The sequence below is a fragment of the Maniola hyperantus genome, chromosome 11, assembly GCF_902806685.2.
Source record: "Maniola hyperantus chromosome 11, iAphHyp1.2, whole genome shotgun sequence".
NCBI lineage: Eukaryota > Metazoa > Arthropoda > Insecta > Lepidoptera > Nymphalidae > Maniola > Maniola hyperantus.
The window spans coordinates 5527190-5547667 of record NC_048546.1 but is presented as its reverse complement, the minus strand read 5'-3'; the positions used below and the strand labels follow the sequence as shown (position 1 = coordinate 5547667).

Below are 20478 nucleotides of genomic sequence, written 5' to 3'. Positions count from 1 at the left end.
ACCGTAAATTCACGGTTTTCAGATTTTTCCCTAAATGTCAACTATAAGATCTACCTACTTGCCAAATTTCATGATTCTAGGTCAACGGGAAGTACCCTGTAGGTTTCTTGACAGACAGACGGACAGTCAGACATCCAGACAGACAGAGAGACAACAAAGTGATCCTATAAGGGTTCCGTTTTTCCTTTTGAGGTACGGAACCCTAAAAAAATCTTATTTAGTAACTAAAATATTGCCAGTTACTAAATAAGATGTTATGCCGGTGCGGGATAGCGCGGGTGACGTGCGGATGTGTGTGGACGTCCCCCGACTAATAATTAAAAATATTTTAATAAACACTAAGTACAGCTTTATTGTTATATCAACTAAGCACTTTTATTTTATTTGTTTCAAAAGCAATCACTCAATTCATTCTATTCTATTATAATATCTATCCGAAAATTAATTTTAAGAAGTAGTGTAAGAATATAAACAAAATCGTTTACATCTTCATATTATAATATTATTATAGGTCTAACCTTACTACCAAAAAATATTTTGAAAGTTGTAGGGACATACTTAACTAAAAATATGAACATGGAAGTACCTACTAAAAGAGAAAGAAATATTTATATTATATCCCATAAAATAGACCATATTATAAGGACAAGGAAGTCTTCCTTTCCTCCTTTTACTATGAAGGAAGTGTTTGTTTGTGACATGACGAAGGCCGTGAATGAACCATAGATTTAAGATTTATCCTTGATGTAGCAACTATTTTATTGGCAATTTCCTAGTTCTCGTTATTTGCCTCTTCTTATTTCATAGGCTCTCGAAATTTAATATCATTTTACTGTTTGTACTGCTTCAGTCATTCCTCTGATGTTTCACTACGTACAATTTTATCATAAACTTCCCTTGGACAAAACTTTTCTCATTTAAAAAGTTATATAAATGACACTGCCGATCTTAAGAGTTATGGTTTATGGGGGCGTAAGAAATAGGTAGGTACTAGGTACCTATAGAGTACATTTGCGTCTGCGAAGTCCCCCATATTTGCTAAGTAGATTATGCTCGCGGCTTCAGCCACGTGGATTCAGGTTTTTAAAAATCCCGTGGGAACTTTTGATTTTCCAGGACAAAAAGTAGCCTATCCGTAGAAGCTTGTCAACTAGATTCAAGATTTCTCAGTACCAAATTTCGTAAAAATATTTAAACGCAAGATTCTTTGAAAATCCCGTGGCAGCCCCACGATTTAAGAATGCAATTCCTTACAGCATCAGGGCTGAGGAGTTGGATCCTCGAGTTCAATCGAAAAGTCTTTACTTGGTAGGTAGGCATCTCCAATATCAATTTATAGTCGACAGTTTCTAAATCACATCATTATTTGTGGTTAGGTCGGTAGACATCCGCTAAGAAAGGGTTTTTGAAAATTCAACCCCTAAGGGGGTAAAATAGGGGTGTCAAATTTGTGTAGTCCACGCGGACGAAGTCGCGGGGATAAGCCAGTGGAATATAAGAAACTGAATGAAATAGTAAAAACCGGCCAAGTGCAAGTCAGTCTTGCGCAATGAGGGTTCCGTACTACAGTCGTATTTTTTCGACATTTTGCACGATAATTCAAAAACTATGATGCATAAAAATAAATAAAAATCTGTTTTAGAATGTACAGGTGAAGACCTTTCATATGGTACCCCATTTGATATAGTCACTCACTTCGAAAATTGAAAATACTAATTATTAGTTCATGACCACAATTTAATTTTTTTTGTGTGATCTAACCCTAAATTCACGGTTTTCAGATTTTTCTCCAAATGTCAGCTATAAGATCTACCTACCTGCCGAATTTCATGATTCTAGGTCAACGGGAAGTACCCTGTAGGTTTCTTGACAGACAGACAACAAAGTGATCCTATAAGTGTTCCGTTTTTCCTTTTGAGGTACGGAACCCTAAAAATATATTATTATGTACCTACCTAATTTTAATTATTAAGTATTAATATAAAAACTACCTAAGTACCTAACTAAATATAATTATAACTAGTTTTTATTTCTATTCCAGGTGTACGCATGTCAAATTTTGTGGGAAGGACAATACAAGACCTTATCAACCCTTTTGGATCGTCCATCTCCTCTTTTATCTGATAATGATGGAATTTTTGATGTATTGTTCAAAGATCTATACAATGTTACTATAGATGTGCCTGTCAAAAATGTTTTAAGGTAAAACGTTAGAAGATATAAAGTAACCGGATATATTATAACGTTGGACATAATCCCCTAATAAGTTAAAAGCGACAGCAAAAAGCTTTTACGTAAAGAAATTGTGATAAAGTATGATAATATTCTGAATATTGTCGAGCCTTTATAGAATTTGGATATCGAAAATCTAAGAACCTTAGTACCAATAAAAAACCCAGTGCACAATAGCAATATGATTAAAGTGATGACAAAAATGTCTGTAAGCCACCTGTCACCAGTTTGTAATGTTTTATTAGTAGGGCCTGATAATATATCAAGAGCTATTAATTTCAAATGTTGCACTTATTATTCTCTACTCTATTGCTATTTCAGTATTTAACTAAAGTCTAAATTATTACAATTAAGTCTTATATCAAATTAATAAATAAGCTACTTTTATCAGGCGCATGCTGATAAATCGTTACTTTATGATTTAGGTACTAGCTTATGCTTGCGACTTCGTCCACGTGGACTACACATATTTCAGACCCCCTGTTTCGCCCGCTTAGAGGGTGAATTTTTAAAAACCCTTTCTTAGCGGATGCCTACGTCATAATAGCATATCATATTTGCATGACAAACAGCCCGATCCGTCCAGTAGTTCCTTGTCCTGTGTGTTGATAGATCAGTCCGTCAGTCACCTTTTCCTTTTATATGTTTAGATTTTAGAATAGGATATGTTATTATGTGGTTGAGGTGAATATAGGCGTTTAATTTCAGATTATGGTTTGTAATTTCTGTAAGACTTACCTTCTACTTTTCGGGGAATCCGGTTGGATTTTGCCAAATACTAAATACACAAAGGAAAATGTCTGACAAGATAAATTATATTAACAAAGAACCAATAAAATATGTCTACGCGATACTCGCTTTACAAATACCAAGCCTTTGAAGTAAAAATTTATGTAACAAATTTTTTTATTCTTTTCCGAAATAAAAGAGCTTTCAGCGTAAATTCAATATGATAAGTAGGTACCCCTATCTTTATCCTTCGTAATTTCAAGAACAGTAGTAGACAGAGAAAAGAAACATTTGTAACCGACCTATTATAAAGCTTTATAAAATCGATTATTATTATAATCACAATCCTTCTAATTTCTGACACTTTTAAATAAAATAAATAAATGAATAAAAGTTTATTCGGCTCACAAAACAAGAAAAAAAAACGTATAAACAAATAAAAAAACAAAAAATGTAAACTTAAAACTACGAGCTCGACAGCATCGCATCTTTCGTTCTATTCCTATCACAATACAATAAAATCACTGGTATCCAGTATGTACAGAGTTAGTATACTTAAGTGATAGGTACATAGCTGATAGATTCTACCAGTATCCCATGAGACCTGAATTTGTCCTAGGCCGATGTCGGTTGCGTACATGACTAGTGTACGTCCATTGTACGTTTATGAGTACTAGGAAGATACGTTGTCGGCAGTACGCTTAGTATAAGATTTTACGTCGCAACAACGTTGCTAGAGTTCGAGAGTCGAAACACAATAACGTCAAAGTAAAACGGACTTAAAGAGCCTTGAATTGAAGTAAAAAATTGAATGCCACTGATTTTAGTCTCGCAACGTTTCCGCTTGGAGCGCTGGCTGTAGATATGTACACAAACTTGAGCTTTAAAACAAGGCATTTAAGATCCAGTTTACTATAACGCAGAAGTGCCTCGACACTCGAATACTATCAACGTTGGTGAAACATAAAATCTCGTACTAAACGTACAGTGTGCTATAAAGTACCACACTATAGACAACGCTGATAGCGGTGTAGTTCGAAGAGTAAATGAGGAGCTGGTGAAAAATCCGGTGAAATTGTCTGAAATTAAATTTTACAGGATTAGCAAAAAATCTGACTGAAAGCTTTTGAAACTTCACTTTATATTGTAGACCTACTATTTGTCAAATTCATAAACTTTCTTTTAGGCCGTTAAACTTGGAAATGAGCTCATATGATCGAAATCATGAGTTTTGGACTCAAGTTTAGCATAGTTTTAGGTCGTTTTGCTTGGAAATAAGTTCAGATTTGTATTTAGTGGACAAAAAACGACCGGATTAAAAAAGATACTTTAACCAGAAGAGTAATTACGCTTTTTTTGTTCGCAAGCTCCTAAAATGTAATCAATACGTCAATTCATTCATTTGCGCAAAATAAACATTTCCAAATACAAGTTAAAATGATATGCAAATAGGTATCATTATTAACAATTAAGGCACTTGTGAAATTACTAAGGTTTATTGTTTGTAAAATCATGAAGTGTTTGAAATATTATTTATTGCATATATTATTACTTCCATCTTTGCTAATTCCTAACGCTTTTCCAGGGAATGTGAAAAAAACGAGCCGGCATACATTGTATTCCAACTGGATAAAGTTTTAGACGTAAACAAGGAGACTTCTTACTTTGAGTGGGACGAACTACAGGACGACTTAAGAAAATTATCGAAGTCTATTGACGTTGGATTCCTAAAGACAATTTCAGACAATTTCAACAAGTTGCTCAATAGGATACTTTTTATTTCTGATGTTAATTTGACGACATATAGGTAACAATTTTATGTCGTTGAATAAGTGTTATTGTGATGAATTCTTTTCTAAAAGAGCTCATATTATGTTAGTATCTACTTAATAGCAATCTTAAATATTAATGTACTTCCAAACTAAGCTGATTTTTAAGAATTTTGAATGCCCTGTTCGATCTCTCAACCTTTAAAATAATATTGAAAATAATTGTCTTGTAACTCTAATATATCTTTTCTTATTAGAACTGATGCCCGCGACTTCGTCCGCGTGGAATTAAGTTTTTTTTTAATCCCGTGGGAACTCTGACTTTCCGGGATAAAAAGATTTTACTTAATTTGATATTTTGCAGGATGGAATATAATGGTCCAGTGTTGGGTAAGGATTTGCCATCATTTGTGGATCAGCTGGAAAACGTTGCAGTTCAAGTAAGCGATTTGAATACAGCGGGAAGGTTAGAAAGTTTAGGTAAATTACATGATAATTATGTACTTTAAAAGATACTTGGCAGTGTGAGTCTGAAAACTAAAGGCTTGAAACAATAGCTTTTAATTAGACTCGATCATATAAGTGGAATATGAACATTAAGGTAGGTATTAAACCTAATTTATAGTTATTTATATCTACTTGAATAAAAACATATTCTATTCTATTCTATTCTTAATTTTTTTTCTATTTTTATACTCCTGTTTTTATGGAGTGTACCTAGTAAAAGCTGTGATAGCCTAGTGGTTAGGACGTCCGCTTGCTAATCGGAGGTCGGGGGTTCGATCCCGGGCACGCACCTCTAACTTTTCGGAGTTATGTGCGTTTTAATTAACTAAATAATCACTTGCTTTAACGGTGAAGGAAAACATCGTAAGGAAACCTGCATGCCTGAGAGTTCTCTATAATGTTCTCAAATGTGTGTGAAGTCTACCAATCCGCACATGGCCAGCGTGACTATGGCCAAAACCCTTCTCACTCTGAGAGGAGACCCGTGCTCTGTAGTGAGTCGGCGATGGGTTGATCATGATGATGATGATGATGATGACCTAGTAAAAGTATTTCTGCAGTAAGTACTCAGAATAATATTAAACTTTAGTGTTTTGGTTTCATTAATAAACCTACTTACTTGAATATTTAAACAATCTTAACACAAACTAATTACTTATATAGTTTAAGTTAAGCTGTAATAACAGACACCCTACACATTAAAGTTTTAATAGATAGGAGTTTCCGTACTTAATCTGAAAGCTTCAGAGTCTTGGAAGTAAACTTGCTAGATAGGTAAGTTTACTTCGAGTCTCTTTCTTTGCGCTCACCTTTACTACCTTAACCATAAATTAATTATCAAAAAACCGGCCAAGTGCGAGTCAGGCTCACGCACCGCGGCACCGAGGGTTCCGTAGTACAGTCATATTTTTTAGACATTTTTCACGATAAATCAAAAACTATTATGCATAAAAATAAATAAAAATTGTTTTAGAATGTACAGGTAAAGTAAAGTACCTACTTCTCTATATAAAAAGACTAATTTGGATCATAAGAATGCAAGATTTATCAGAGAATAATGTACCTATTACTCAGTGTAATAAAAAAAATTCTAGCAACAAGAACCCAAAGAATGCATTTATCGAACATCAAACCACTGGAGCAGTTACGCACAGAGTTGGTCTTCAAGTTGACGGAGCTCGAACTGCAGATGATGCCTTTTCGACGGAAGTTGAACATTTCGCTGAGTCACATACACACTGCGCAGTTTTATATCGACAATCAAGGAGACGTGATTGCCCAAAAGGTAAATAGAAAAGACATCTATACTAATATTATAAATGCGAAAGAGTGCCTGTCTGTCCGTTCGTCCGTCTGTCTGTCTGTCTGCTACCTTTTTACGGCTCATCCGTTTAACTATTTTTTTAAACAATATTAGCCATGCTATTCATGACTAATAGTCCGCTTTCCTCCACAACTGAGCGTAAAGCTTGTGCTAAAGTAGGTACGACAATTATACTGCCGTCCTAACGAAGCGTGCAATAACTAGGTTTTGACTACTTTCGAGATATTCGCGGTTAAAGATTTAATTTTTGTTTTGTGTGTATCTTCGTAACTATTTAAGCTATATATTTGAAACTTTTACTAAACGACGGATAAAATAATGCTTAATTTTATGTAGTATATTATATTTGTACATACGTTTATATACACACTAAAAACGCAATAATGTATTTATCATTAGGACTTATGAATTGTTTTGATACAGCATTCCTAATCATAACTGCAATAACTAAACTACTTATTGTAGTTTTTGTTAGTAAACCGACATATTGCTCTTTTGTGGAGAACAAACTATATGATGTCCTATAGTTTCTTCCAACCATATGTGCATCAACAGCTGCTGCTGTCCTAGTTTTTGCGGTTTTCCTTAGTGAAATATTTTAATTAGATATAAGGCAGAGATGGTTGATTGCAAGAACAGAATAAGTTTATATGAAAATATATTAAAACAAAATTATTTAGAATGAAAATATTTATTTATATAGTTCAATTATATGAAACTGTAAAAATCTAAACAAATGTAATCAATGAAATCACTTTAAGCGTTTTCTTACTTACATACTAGGTACTTTCAAAAATGTATAAAATCGCAACTTAGAAACTCTGTAGTTTTACATATTAATAGAAAAAATACTTTTAAAAAACAACAAACTTCTAAATCTTCTCTTTTACAAAATTTTTATCTCTTTCCTTAAATGAAGATTTTTAAATCAGTCTTAATTCAATTAAAGTACTTAGGTACGTATATACTTATTGCAGAAAATATTAAAACTAAAAAGAATTACCTCTTGAAAATAAAATCAATAAAATTGTTTTCTTTCCTAATATATTTAACAGTTACTTAATCAAATCACAACTTAGAATCTTTGTATTTACACATATTAATAGTAATAACAAACTAAACAATCTTTTAGAATATTCTTCTCTTTGCTTACACCAAAAACATGAACACTTAATCTAATAAGGCACATTATGAGATCATTCTTTAAATCAGTCTTATTACGATTATAGTAACCTACATCTCAACTTAAAAAGCAGTTTGTATTCTTATTTTAATCTATGTTAGACACTTGCGAAGATACTGGTAAGTTTAACCAAAAACTCCTTCTCGTTTCTGGCATCAGAGGCAACAATTCCGATATTATTCTTTCTTTTCGATCTTTTGTTATGCCTCTGAATATAGTTTTATTTTTAATATCTGGAAATTTTTTACTTTTAATAATTTTCATTTGTAGGAAGTCTAATTCTCTCCAATCAGCTGCATGTTTTTCTTTGACTTTTAATGAAAATTGTCCCCTTTCAGCCTTGACTGCCAAAATATTCCTTAAGTATATCCTTGGTTGTGTGTTTCTAATTTTGTACTGGGACGATAGGTCTTGATAAAAGTAAAAATCTGATATGGTCATCACTTTTACCATGTTTTTCTTCGAATTTGACAATTTTACCGCATCCACAAAATCATCAAAATCATAAACTTTTTGTTTATTTTTTAATGACTTTTCAACTTGGTGGTGAAAATGGTCAGCGGACATAAATGTGTGGCCGGGTTCGAAATATTTTATTGTAATAGATTCAGCAGCAATCAGATGACAGTTAACTATGTTTACTAAGAAAGACATGAATGACCAATTTTTATTCTGAGCCGCACAATTATCAACCCATAAAACAAAGTGTTTGACATCACGATTGTATACAAAAAATGACTGATATGTAGAAATGATGTCTTCTTGATTCCGTCCGGAGACAGTCTCGTTCCACAATACAGCAAAAGGCACATTTTTTACCAGAACTACTTCCAAGGGGGACAAAACTTTCGTTGAAAGTAATAAGGCGTGGGCAAAATATGGCAGACTTGAACTGATCCATTCTTGGGAGCATTATTACTTTCTGCAAATCTACAGAATAGTAAATGCAATTCTCGTCAGTAGAAAATGCTTCCTTGTCGTTCTGGTATTCTTTTCGCGTTTCTTTATAAAGCAACTTATGTTTATCATATTGAATACACAGTTCACAATTTTCTTCAGAGCATTCACTATGTGATATATGCAGAGCACATTGCTCGCATTCCTCATTCCCGAGATGAGCAAATGAAATGTTCATTTCTTTTAAAACTCTGCGATATGTCTCGAGAGATATCTGCATATTGGTATATTTTTCTTTAAAATGTTGGTGCATCATCGTAATATTTAAGTCACTGGGTAAATAAAACTTATTGGGAGCATGTTCGCGGCGATAATGTGATATGGTTGGATTGAAACTTTGAATATGTTCTTTAATTATGTTTTTATCAATTACATTTTTACGTACGTGGCTTCCCCGTTTGTCTCTTTGGTCATCAATTTCCTTACTGAGTGCGGAATGAATGTGTCTATTATTTGTTGGCTTATATCCGAGCGTTGTCAGAAAAAAAACCTGACAAACTTCAATTTTTTCACTGTCAACACAAAAATGATATCGGTAAGAGACATTCCTCTTTTTGGTGGATACGCTATCCATATTTGTTCGGGTTTTTACGGTACATGGTTCAACCATGCCTTTTATAAATAACCCTCTTGACTCCCAATTTAAATTTTTGTAGCGGTCGTTGATATTTGCTCGTGTTTCTTCTGTAAACTTTGTCGTACACTTTTTTCTACATTTATCAACATTACAAGGTGGTTTTAATGATAATTTTGCATCAGCGCTTTCTTTTTTTTGTTTAATACGTTCTACTACTTTAATATCATATACACGCCTTTTCCTTGGTTGGCCTGATTTGGTAAATCCTTTTTCATTTACAGGTAGTATTATAGATGGTGATTCTACTTCCCCGTTTTCCGGTTCTCTGGTTTCCGTATTTTCTTTTTCTCGTCTGTCATTGACACATTGTTCTTCTATCTGTTCTGTTTCTTCATTCTCTATTTCTTTTTCTGCTATATTACTGACACATTTTTTTGTATTTTCTTCATTCACTGCCGCAATTACTTGACTTGTGCTAGCTTCAGGCTTTCGCTTCAGGTTTTCGGAAATAATAACATCAAGATCCTTTTGTGTTTTTTCTAATTGATTTGATGCACCTGGTCTATTTTTTTGGCTACCGTGATTGTATTTGGGAGTATTTGTTTGACTATTGTGAATTTCTGCATTAAATGTCATAATTCTTGGGCCAGGTTTACTAAAATTGTATAAATCAGAGTCGGAATCCGTGGAACAATCAGGTGTATAATCTTTGTCTTTGACGCTATCATCAGAATCTTGAAACATGTTAACTTTACTGCCGGCACAATTATCTTCGTCGGACGATGAAAGTTGTTCATAGCACTTCAAAGAAGGACGAGTAACAATATTATTTTCTATTAGTTGTGTTTTAGAAACAAGATTATTTAAGTCAATATCTAAAACTATGTTAAAGGAATTACTATATTCATTTCGAAAATCAAAATCGTCTTAAAATTGTTGTAATCTAGAGGACGGGCCCAAAGTTTATTTATATCTGTAAAAATTGGTTCTTTTGAATATCAGGCAACGTCACTGTGTCAGCGCCAGAATCTTGGATTGAGATTGAAGATTGAACTGGCAGAGAATGAGATGCTCTCAGTGGACGGGACTCCGTAAGCGCCATAGCAATAATTTTATCTCTTCTAGACATTCTGGTATCTGAAAAATAAATGATAACGTATTTTATTATTAATACCATAAGCGAATCATGTTTGTTGTATGAGCCCTTAAATATCAACAAGCAACTGAACAGGTTAAGGACAGTCCAATAGATGGGATAAGGCGATGCATGTAACATGTGAAATAGCAATATTTAAAAATACGAAATATACTTACCGCGAAATTTAGTTGCACCGCGTCGCCTCACCTCGATGTCGAGTCGCCCGGCCCGCTTCGTGCGTTGCCACGAACTGTACGGGCGCGTGTCGCCATGCAATTATGCTCCTCCCCCTCGCACCCCTCGCGGCCTTATTACTACTGGTAAACGCAATAACTCTAAGATAAATTGCATTTTATTTGTATAAACAATTTCGAATCGTCTGTTTTTCCTTAACTTAAGTGCAATAACTTTGCTTTAGTATAATACATTTAGTAAGCTAGACATTTTAAGTAATAAGTTTCCTTATGATAACTGCAATAACTCTTACTTGTTGCGCTTATGACTAGTAAATGTGCCAAAAATTTATAAAACGTACTAGTCATAAGTGCAATAACTGGACTTATTGCGGTTATTTTATGTAATATTACAAAATATCAAAGCTATCCAAGTCATAACTCAAGATATTTCGGTTATGATTAGCTACTTACAAATCGTAATATTACATATTGCAGTTATGATAACCAACAGAACCGAAACTACTGAAGATACAAAAAAGACATCTAAGGCGAAAATATAGAACTCATTTTCCTGATTACGGATATGTTCTTAAGTCAATTTGCCCAAAAACTCGACTTATTGCACTCTTCGTTAGGACGGCAGTATAGGGGGTTTAAACCACCGACCTTTCGGAATTCAGTCCGCTATTCAACCGTTGAGCTATTGAGGCTCAAATTTTATTTTGTTTTATTTTGATGAGATTTGGTACAAATATAGCTTACATTCAGGGGAAGGCCATTGGCTACTTTTGATCCCAAAATATCAAAAATTTCCCACTGGATTTTTTAAAACCTAAATCCACGCGGATGAAGACGCGGGCATCATCTAGTTTATAACATAAAAATTGCGGTAGGATTTGGGAATCCACTGCATGCAGAAGGATCTAAAAACAGTATAAATTTGCGGTAAGACCGCCGCCGTTCTGTATCAACTTTGTTTTTTGTAACCTGTCATTAGCCTAGTGGTTAGGACGTCCGCCTTCCAATCGGAGGTCGGGGGTTCGATCCCGGGCACGCACCTTTAATTTTAGGAGTTATGAGCGTTTTTAAGTAATTAAAATATGACTTGCTTTAACAGTGAAGGAAAACATCGTGAGGAAACCTGCATGCCTGAGAGTTCTCCATAATGTTCTCAAAGGTGTGTGAAGTCTGCCAATCCGCACTTGGCCAGCGTGGTAGACTATGGCCAAAACCCTTTGAGAGGAGACCCGTTCTCTGTAGTGAGCCGGTGATGGGTTTATCATGATGATGATGATGAACCTGTCATTAATTGTGTTTTGTGGTGCAATAAAGAATACCCATACACTACTCATCATCATTATCATTATCAACCGATAGAAGTCCACTGTTTGACAGGACATAAGTCTCTTGGAAGGACTTCTAAAGAATTTAATAAAATTATGAATTTTGAATATGTAAATTATACCTAATTATGTTTATTACTACATAATTTTCTAAGTAAGAATAGACGGTGAAATTAAAGGTCTGAGCAAAGCTTAATTACAATGGTCTTCACGTACCAACCTAATTGCTTTGTGTGTATGTGTTTCGTGTTTATGGGGCTTGAACGTGACGGAATAAAGCGCCAAAAAGCTTAATTAAAAGTTCAAGTAAGCCTCCAGCATACATTGGCCCCCAGAATTCATTGAGTCAACAAGTATCTAATCGCTATTGGCGACTTGCGCTAAAAGCCTTTGACCTTGGCGTGTGGAAGTCCCTACAAGAGACGCATGTCCAGCGTTGGACGTTTATCGGTTGATGGTGATGATGATGATCACACTGAGCAAGATAATCGATGTTACAGTTAAACTCTTATCCAGTCAAAACTACTTAGAACTGAAATAAAAACTAGATTTGACGAACAACGTTGGTCAAAAGTAGTTTTAATTAAAAAACTTGACTAAAACATAATATAATTAGTCTAAAGTGGTGTTAAATGTTAAATACTTCGGTTGTATGCAGTCTTGATGTCGTAATGGTAGAGGGGCTACGTAAAAAGTAAATCCGTTTCGTAGGATGTATTCGCCCTTCCAGCATTAGGTTTCCCCTACACTTTTAATAAATATGGGTACCTTTAAGTCAAGAGTGAATAAGCATCTTCTAGGCAACCGTGCTCCATCTTAGGCTGCATCATCACTAGTCTATAAATTAAAAAAAACATGTCAACGTCTATATAAAAAAGTCAACGGTCTGATAAAAATCTTACTTTTACAGAAACTTTCAACCTTCATATCCCGGCTGGTCTCTCACACGGCTGGCTGGCGCACCCACGTGCTCACAGAAGCTGGTGAACACGCGGGTCGGTGTGGCCCGCTGTTCGCAGTGTTCGCGGCCATTAGAACACTTGTGTGCGTCAAATATGTCTCCTCGCTAGTGAGTACTTTAAACTTTCAACCTTAATAATATCCCGGCTGGTCTCTCAAACGGCTGGCTGGCGCACCCACGTGCTCACGGAAGCTGGTGAATGCGCAGGCAAGTGCGGCCCGCTGTTCGCAGTGTTCGCGGCCATTAGAATATTATGTCTCCTCGCTGGTGAGTACTTTAAACTTTCAATTACCTTTATAATATCCCGGCTGGTCTCTCAAACGGCTGGCTGGCGCACCCACGTGCTCACGGAAGCTGGTGAACACGCAGGCAGGTGCGGCCCGCTGTTCGCAGTGTTCGCGGCCATTAGAACACTTGTGTGCGTCAAATATTATGTCTCCTCGCTGGTGAGTACTTTAAACTTTCAACCTTTATAATATCCCTGCTGGTCTCTCAAACGGCTGGCTGGCGCACCCACGTGCTCACGGAGGCTGGTGAACACGCAGGCAGGTGCGGCCCGCTGTTCGCAGTGTTCGCGGCCATTAGAAGGTTCTGGTCTCATAAATTGAACTAGGCAACTGGCAGATTTCATAAAGTGAACTAATCCAAAGAGATGCCATATCTATCTAGCTATTTTCTAGAGACGAGAAACTCATCAAGAAAAAGTGCGTTATTCCTTATGTTTAAAAATTTCGAATCATAAATATTTTAAACTAAATTATTCTATACTACTTTCATAAAGAGGTGCAGATTGTAAGTTTATTTGTAGGAAGTAATCTCTGGAACTACTGAACCGATTTTGAAAATTCTTTCACCAGTAGAAAGCTACATGATTTCTGAGTGGCATAGGCTTTATTTTCAAAAGAGATCCCTGCAAAAACTATAATACGCTACCCGTGCGAAGCCGGGGCAGGTCGCTAGTTAGGTATATTTTAGTCCTGACATTAAATTACCGTAAAAGTTGCGTCTGTAGTACATACGCCTACACTGTATTTTGTTAATTATAAATTAGACCTTGTTAAATTATAAAAAATATCGATTTGTACTAACTGTGATTTCGAAATTCTGAACAAAAACACATATAAAATTTCTAAAGAATAACAAGGAATAGAATTTAACATTTTCTTTTCCCTCTTTGTTTTCTAAATTTTGGTGGAATTTCATCACAATGTTAGCGAGAAAACATTTTACCATCAATGAAATTTAATGAAAACCATGAACATTTTGTTTTGCGATACTAACAACGGCTATTATCTACTTATTCGGCCTTTGTGTTAACGATTGAACAATTTAGTTATTCCGTTATTAGGCAATTTTGGTTATTTTTACTGAAAGTTCCGGCGTTGAAAATACGTGATTTTAAATATTATTGTTTTTTCATTTTTTTCCGCCATTAAAAATTCATCAACGCTATATTTTCCGGCGGTTCACCCGATAGACGTCCACTGCTGGTTAAATGGACTTAGTCTTTCTCTAGCAAGGTTTTTCTCAGAACACAGTTTTTTAGCCGCTTATGTCTAATGACTCTAGGACTAGAATCAACTCCCTTCCCCCTAGATGGGGGTCTCCCAAGTCCTCTGCGTTTTACAGTGCGTTTATTCCATTTGTACCCCGTTCAATCGGCTATAGCAATGCCACTCTGGTTCTCTCCTCACTGTTGATTTGATCATTAAACTCGTTGTTGCTGAACATAACTGAGTAACTGACTCTTTCTCTTTGGGTGAGGTGGCTTAGACTTAAGACGTTGAAACGAGACAGAGCTACTTATATGTCTCACATAAATCTGTCTCGTTTTAACTCAATCATAAGTCTGAACAAAGTCAGTACGCTCTATAGATCTCAGCCTCTGAGTGACTTCTTGACTGAACACAATAATGTTTATTTCAGCACGGATGGTGGTTTTGCGGGTTTTTCTTGGGATTCATCTGGTGTACTGTCTTCACTCCACTTTGCGTCAAACTGTGGAGATCATACGCCAAGAAATTGAGAACTATGGATACACTGACACTGACTAATATAGTGTAAGTAAATTCGTTCAATTCATAATAATTATTTTATTAATAATATCCTAGTGTGTATCCAATGTTTCCGATTTTTTCAAATCAGTCTTATTATTTACCTTGTAGCCTGACTAAAATATATTCTTTTAAGTACCAATTTTTTATTAGGGTTCCGTACCCAAAGAGTAAAACGGGACCCTATTACTAAGACTCCGCTGTCCGTCCGTCTGTCTGTCCGTCTGTCACCCGGTTGTATCTCATGAACCATAATAGTTAGACATTTGAAATTTTGACAGATGGTATTTCTGTTGCCGATATAACAACAAATACCTACTAAAAAACAGAATAAAATAAATATTTAAGGGGGCTTCCATACAACAAACGTGATTTTTTTGCTGGTTTTTGTAAATTATAGTACGGAACCCTTCGTGCGCCAGTCCGACCCGCACTTGGCAGTTTTTTACACTCTTTATCATCTTCATCATCATTAATATTGGTCGTTATCGATATGAAATTAATTTTAAACAGACAGGAACCCGGTACACCAGCGACAGCAACCTGCGAGGACAGCAACTGGAACACCCCAGGGTCAGTTACCTATCTATCTAGATATTTCCACCTATACTCTATCTACGGAGTTAGTATAGTGCTCCGCAAATTTGAATTTTAATCAATCAAAATCCGGTGCGGAAATAATTCTGCAATGCGCGCACTTCTATGTAGTTCTATAGTTCACAGATTTTGCGGGAAAAAAATGTACGGAAATTTACCGTGGTGCGCGCTAGCTCTAAGGCTAAGCGTGCACTGCGATGCGATTTTTTTCCGCATGTTCAATGCGAATATTATTCCTACGCGATTCCACCACGATTTATTTTTGCACCACGAAAGACAGGGAGCCGAAATCATGTACCACCATGAAAACAAGACGTTAGACGAACATTTAATAAATTATATCTAACAGAGCGAACATCTAAATATGGATTCAAAAAAGAAAATATGCATAATTTACTACTTAACATTACATAAAAGGAATTTGAAGAAGAAAAATACAAAACGTTACTGGGTCCATTTAACAGCATTGAGACCTCTAAAAGTCTTTTTTTACGTACGATAAAACGATCTTCGTGCATATAACAGGAAGATCTTTGATTATTATCGAATTCGCATCGCACCGCGATTGCGAATATTAATCGCATGCGATTTTTTTCGCAACGATTTATTTTCGTTGTGCGCGCTTAGCCTTAATCTATGCCGTGTTTAATTTTCAGACCCCCACCACCACCTCGAGACGACAGTTGGTGATTATCAATTCTCATTCACGGAGTTAGACAGTGGATCAGCTGATGTGGATTACAATATACTCGTATGCGATAACGTGGATCGAATGTTGCCTTCTAGCACAAAAATTTATGAAAAAGATTGTACGTACTACGAATGAGACGTTTTGTGCTTTGATGTTTTGGAAAAATTCAATGTATACCTTTTTTTTAATAAAAATGGCGCGAAAACGAGCAGGCGGGTCACCTGATGTTTAAGTGATTACCGCCGCCCATGAACATTTGCTGTACCAGAGGAACCACCAATACGTTGCTGGCGTCCGCCCCTTGAATAACCCCATGTTGTAATCTAATGGGAACACCGCCGAAGGGAGTTTATTCCACAGTTTGCATGTGCGTGGAAAAAAGCATCTGGCACAATGGGTAGTCGAAGTGCACCCAGGTGGTGAGGGTGGAATTGTTTGCGGTGACCTACCTAAGGTGATTTGATAGATCCAGCCGCGAAAATTCAAATTTTAGTTAGTTTTTCGAAAATAGTAGACTAATCATACATCGCAGGCTTATGGTAATGAGTTTTAATGGTTAATTGGTTTAATGGTTTTTCGATGAAACTTTGGTCAAAAATACTCATTTACTTGATATTTGTGCAAATCTGGGAAAATTTAGAATATTATCTTTCAGGAACAAATATGAAGTAAATGAGTATTTTTGACCAAAGTTTTTATGGAAAAACATGTAGATGCATAAATGTTATGCGCGCAAAACTCATTACCATATGCCTTCGATGTATGATTAGTCTACTATTTTCGAAAAACTAACTAAAATTTGAATTTTCGAGGCTGGGTCTATCAAAGAATGATTTATACTTGACCGTGCCGGGCACGAGCCGTGTAGTAGTTTTCCGAGCCCTAACGTGCCTCACGTTAATATTACACTGAGTGTAATATAAATATGTATCCTGCAGAATACCGACAAACATTATTATTACATTGTGCTTTTCTTAAACAAAAAGAAGCGACTTCTATAACGATTTTGTGTGAACTTGTTTAGCTATGAATGGTCCAGTATATAGAATTAAAATTATGTCATCGTCTACATTTTCTTATTTAAGTTTAATTACTAAAATATTATGTAAGTAATAAGTATTGTTTTCCTATAAATTTTAAGCAATGAACATTATCTAGTATTTTAGTTCCAACACCTTAATATAATAATTAGTCTAGTAAAAAAAACCTCAAGATCGTGTTACCAAAATAATAGATTATAATTAGAATATTATTAATTATTTTAAAGATATTTATTGATTTGTAGTTGTTAATGGAAGCTCGTTATATGTAATTTATGAAATTAAATGATTAATAAAGTATTTTTGTTGTGTTAATTATTTTCATAAATAGCAATTATTATGATGCGTAAAAATGACTCCTCACGCGCCATTTTAACTTTGTGTCCATGTCAAAAGTACTATTTTAGTCCTTACTTTAAAGGTGAACCGTACTTTTAACATGACAGCTGACCCATAGAGTTAAAAAGGCGCGTGAGAAGACATTTTTGACCGACTATCCTAATCCTACTAATATTATGAATGTGAAAGTGTGGATGTTTGGATATTTGTTACCCAATCACGCAAAAACGGCTGAACGGATTTGAATGAAATTTGGAATGGAGATAGATTATACCCTGGATTAACACATAGGCTATTTTTTATCCCGCAAAATCAAAGAGTTCCCGCGGGATTTTGAAAAGTGAAAATCCACGCGGATGAAGTCACGGGCATCAGCTAGTACCTAATAAATTCTTCGATGTTCCGTGGAGAGAACCAACACTACGGTTGAAAGTTTTCAAAACCTTGTGAACTATTTTGATTTGAAAATAAAGTAGGTATGAAACCCATTGACTTATACATTATATTAGTTCGTATGGACAGGGCCATTGAACAAACAAAATGGCACCGACTCATTGACTCAACTTCAGTGACGTCTGGGTTTCAAACCGATCGTTCATTAGTATCTAAGAGGTGGCGCTGATTTATTTGGTTCCAAAACCGTGAAAAATTTTGTTCGCTTGACCATTATTATCTTGTCATTTATGCATGCGCATGCGGTGATTACCTTTAATTAGCTCGTCATTTTATCTAAGAACTTTTGTATTTTTAATTTTGTGTTTTTAATTTTCTACATCAATGTAGATGATTAGCTGTTGGTGATCCTAATAAATGAAAAAAATAAAAATAAAATTAAAATATCGATGATGAAACTTGTATAGTGTACCTATACATCGCCCCAAGAGAGTGGGTGTCCGTGATTTGTGAATACAACACAGTTGCAAATAAACACGTGTGACCTAGAATGCTTTAGACCTTATGGTCAAATTTTAATATGAAAATTATGCAGTGGCTATATTCGTACATAAGTACCTTTTAAAGATAACACAATGAAATTGAAATGACGCAGAACGTAATGGACTAAGAGCCAGTGCGTGCCAGACCTTCTTTATTTTATAAAAGTTATCTGCGTATTGTCCCCAAGATTGGGTAGAATGTTTGTTTAAATAATGGTGGCTTTGGGTAATAAAGGTGTAAAAAATCTTAAGTCAATTTTTTTATATTAGGTACCTACCTACTTATCTAAACTCGTGAAAATTTCGAGTCTTCTGCCTATTACGGTTCACTAGACACATCTCGCAGACGGACGGACGGACGAACGGACAGCGCAGTCTTAGTAATAGGGTATTGTTGGCACCATTCATGCTTCAGGTACGGAACCCTAAAAACCAAAAGCGGAATTACATTCAAGGATTTTGCGTAGGTAGGTACTTCATCGATCTTGTATGAAATATTATGTTCTGTTATTTTTTGCTTATTTTCTATTATTTATTGTCACAATCCACACTTTTCGGGATTCAGTTCCCTTTTCCCGCTTGAGAAACAAATAGGTCACTAAAATATGATAAAGGCTAGGCTCATACGAGCTTCCTTTTTTTTCGAAATGACGTCATTATGACGTCAGCCGATATAAAAATATACCATCAGCACGATACTTCAGTCTAGTGCTAACGTACCAATGTTTGGGTAAAAATTGGTACGTTGTGGTAGTGTGGAATAAGCTTTAAACCGTCAAAAAAATATCTCGTTGTAATCATTCTTCCCGCTATCTTTTTAAGGTCGTCAGTCCAGCGGGTTGGAGGTCGTCCTGCGCTTGCTGATACGCGGTCTCCACTCCAGAACACGTCTGCCCCATCGGCAATCGGTTCTGCGGCAGACGTGGCTTGCCCACTGGGTGAATGAGGAAGGCGGAGGATCGTGTGTGGTGGCGTGCTCTTGGGATGGCCTATGTCCAGCAGTGGACGCAAACAGGCTGATTGATTGATTGATTAAATCATTCTTCTATTCCAAAAAAAAGGTGATTATTTAGATGGCAATGCTGTATATTTTTGTGGTCCATCTGAGTCAACTCTATTAATAGCCAACGGCTCATAACAATAAATAAAAGGGCATAAAACTTATTGGAGCCAGCGACCCAAACGTAATGCGAAAATATAATATTTTAGGGCTTTACCCTACCTGTTAATACTATCAAAACAAGAAAATCTGTAGACGGAAGCGGAAACCGTAAACTTTGCCTTAGCGACGTTTCACATTTTATAGTCTGGGAGTTGGTGGCAGTCATACCTATGTTCCTTTGGCGTATCCTTTATGGATGAGGCGCCAGCACGAGTCCTTTTAAACTAAGGGACAAATTTTTCTTTCTTATATTAACAGGCTTTTACATTTATGTATGTCAGCCTTATTGTACTCTATCTTATTCTACAATTCTATTTATATATACAATTCTAACTTATCCTACAATCCTATCCTATCATACAAATTTCACAACAATGTTACTTAGGTACTCTGTAGCAATCTGAACAGATTGCAAGCTCCATCAGAATTCGGATTAGCTAATAAACTATTAAAGACAGCAACTTGCAATCTGTTCAGATTTAAGCATTCGATCAGACGTTCTCTTCCTAATTTGAACCGGATGCATTCCACCAACAAATGATGTACATCGTCTGTGACGCCACAAGAGTCACAGTTTGGGGAAGATGTTTTTCCTATAAGAAATCGGATCGGTCATCGCTATTTCGGCTGAGACTTTTTTCCCGCGTTTTTTTCCCATTTGCGATGAAAAAATAAAAAAATAATTGAAGAAACTAAGATTTAATTCATATGACAATGTATATTGTATATTATATCTACTAGTAAAACGTCCCTTGACTTGGCCG

General features: G+C 35.6%; 1 protein-coding gene across 2 annotated transcripts in view; it reads left to right on the top strand.

Moving 5' to 3' along the window:
* Window positions 1–17572, top strand: part of prom (prominin) — a 42550-nt gene extending 24978 nt beyond the window's left edge. The window contains exons 11-18 of one of the 2 annotated variants that reach the window (XM_034973485.2): window positions 2042–2202; window positions 4547–4768; window positions 5095–5210; window positions 6332–6522; window positions 12846–13004; window positions 14823–14956; window positions 15468–15523; window positions 16204–17572. In XM_034973485.2, the coding sequence (XP_034829376.1) occupies window positions 2042–2202; window positions 4547–4768; window positions 5095–5210; window positions 6332–6522; window positions 12846–13004; window positions 14823–14956; window positions 15468–15523; window positions 16204–16373 (1209 nt within the window). In that variant the 3' untranslated portion in view covers window positions 16374–17572. Of the gene's footprint in view, window positions 1–2041; window positions 2203–4546; window positions 4769–5094; window positions 5211–6331; window positions 6523–12845; window positions 13005–14822; window positions 14957–15463; window positions 15524–16203 lie in introns of both variants that reach the window. The other variant, XM_034973487.2, reaches the window with a different exon arrangement.
* Window positions 17573–20478: the final 2906 nt, after the last annotated feature.